This window comes from Mangifera indica, chromosome 14 (assembly GCF_011075055.1).
Source record: "Mangifera indica cultivar Alphonso chromosome 14, CATAS_Mindica_2.1, whole genome shotgun sequence".
Lineage (NCBI taxonomy): Eukaryota > Viridiplantae > Streptophyta > Magnoliopsida > Sapindales > Anacardiaceae > Mangifera > Mangifera indica.
In genome coordinates, this window is record NC_058150.1 from 6,691,923 (window position 1) to 6,694,266 (window position 2,344).

General features: G+C 36.9%; 1 protein-coding gene across 1 annotated transcript; it reads left to right on the forward strand.

The window, feature by feature from the left end:
* The first annotated feature begins 200 nt into the window (after window positions 1–200).
* Window positions 201–1,085, forward strand: LOC123197037. The gene is made up of 2 exons (XM_044611217.1): window positions 201–616; window positions 850–1,085. The coding sequence occupies exons 1-2, from the start codon at window positions 238–240 to the stop codon at window positions 906–908; spliced, it is 438 nt and encodes a 145-aa protein (XP_044467152.1). The 5' UTR covers window positions 201–237; the 3' UTR covers window positions 909–1,085.
* The last annotated feature ends 1,259 nt before the right edge of the window (window positions 1,086–2,344 follow it).

The window sequence follows — 2,344 nt, forward strand, 5'->3', positions numbered from 1 at the left end:
AAACAATATCTATTTAATTACCAAATTATAGTTGACTATATTCTTTTAATTGTTCATACCATCTCAGGAAATTATTAATAATTATGACATATATGGAGATGGAATTGAATTACCAATTTCTTTCCATACGTAAAAGTGATGCAGTGTATAAATGGATACTCTGTGATAAAACAAATCAACTTGATTTCTTATACATAACATTTGCCCTTTCAATTTTTCCTTAAGTTCACCATCACAATGTTTAGGTACTCGATACTTTTCCTCGCTGCAGTTTTGTTCCTCGCCAACGCTCATGCACTCACGCCTGTAGCTGCAACTCACGCTGATTTGAACAACTTCAAAGCCAGGATGTTGAGGTTGGTTCCAACCGGACCCAACCCAGGTTCTCCTCATGCCGCACTAAACCAGGACCCAACCCGGGGCCTTCCTCTTGCTGCCGCTGATTTGAACAAGTTCAAAGGCGGGATGTTGAGGTTGGTTCCAAGCGGACCCAACCCAGGCTCTCCTCATGCCGCACTAAACCAGGAACCAACCCAGGGCCTTCCTCTTGCTGCCGCTGATTTGAACAAGTTCAAAGGCGGGATGTTGAGGTTGGTTCCAAGCGGACCCAACCCAGGTTCTCCTCATGCCGCACTAAACCAGGACCCAACCGGGGCCTTCCTCTTGCTGCCGCTGATTTGAACAAGTTCAAAGGCGGTATGTTGAGGTTGGTTCCAAGCGGACCCAACCCAGGCTCTCCTCATGCCGCACTAAACCAGGAACCAACCCAGCGCCTTCCTCTTGCTGCCGCTGATTTGAACAAGTTCAAAGGCGGGATGTTGAGGTTGGTTCCAAGCGGACCAAACCCAGGTTCTCCTCATGCCGCTCAAAGCAAGGACGATGCTCATCAGCAAATAACTGAACCTTGATATTTGCCACAATCAATAGACCCAACCCAAGTTCTCTTCCCCTTTATGTTTTATTAATCCTATAAATGGAAACTATGTTAAATGGTTTTGATGGGAGTAGGACTTTGGATTATGTTTATGATTTGTGTGCGTTTAATTATTTCCAGTCTGATAATGATTGGTTTTATGTGTTTTAGACGTTTATTTTTCTGTAAATATTGATACTTCGATACCCGCTGTGTTGCTATTCAATTTTTTTTTTTCATAAACCTAGACTTCTAATAACTGAACATAGTTCTGATGTTAGTGCACCTAAGGTTGGACTTAAAATTACTTTTCCATCCTCTAATGGCATATATAATACTTTTTCATTTAAAATAAAAAAATCAACATTACAAGGGCAAAATAGTAATAATGAAAAATTTTGAAAAAATTAAAAATAACTTTTTAAAAATCTTACCTAAAAGTTTAAAATAGGACAATTTGATCTCCTTTAAATGATTAAAATCTTGTAATTTTATCTTTGTAATTCATTAAAATTCAAACCCTTGGCGTCATCAACTCTCCACTACCATGATATATTTGAGCACAATTTGAGATCATATTAACAACTCAATTTGATCAATTTATTGATGAAATTATTTCATCAATGACACGATCAATTTGAATAATTAATATGATCTTCAATCACGACTGAAGAAATTGGAGACTAACAAAGATACAAAGAAAATAATAGTACAAGGGAGGATAGACTAAGGGGAACGGAGTGTGGGTGGGTTTCCGAAGAAAAAGGGTGGTGCAAGGTCGACCAAGGAACTAAGAAAGAATGAGTGACGGTAAAGGAAAAGAGAAACAAGAAGAAAGTTTTTAGTTAAATTGGATATCTGATTTATTATTATTATTATTATTATTAATTTGAGATGATATTGTTATTTTGAAAAGTGAAATGAAAACAATAATACAGTAATTTCATTTCTAGCACCATAATTTTTTTGTTAATAAAACTTTAATTTAGGAGAATATTTATTATTTATGTTATTGAGGCATGTAAAAGTATTTTTAGGGATTCAACATCCGTTTAATTACCAAATTATTAGGAAATTAAGGTATAATTGACTATATTCTTTTAATTGCTCATAACATATCAGGAAATTGTTAATAATTAATATTTTCTTTCCATGCATAAAAGTGATGCCCTGTATACAGCGATACTCTTGTGATAAAGCAAATCTACTCGATTTCTTATATAAACATTTGCCCTGTCAATTTTTTCATTAACTTCACCAACACAATGTTTAGGTACTTGATGCTTTTCCTCGCTGCAGTTTTGGTCTTCGCCAACGCTCATGCAGTCACGCCTGTAGCTGCAACTCACGCTGATTTGAACAACTTCAAAGCCAGGATGTTGAGGTTGGTTCCAACCGGACCCAACCCAGAGTCTCCTCATGCTGCTGCTG

What these genes read in the sequence shown, in the direction of transcription:
- LOC123197037 (XM_044611217.1), top strand. Translation starts at nt 238, where the DNA reads ATGTTTAGGTACTCGATACTTTTCCTCGCTGCAGTTTTGTTCCTCGCC. An exon ending in TCCAAGCGGACCCAACCCAG is followed by an intron (nt 617 to 849) that starts GTTCTCCTCATG and finishes GACCAAACCCAG; the next exon opens with GTTCTCCTCATGCCGCTCAA.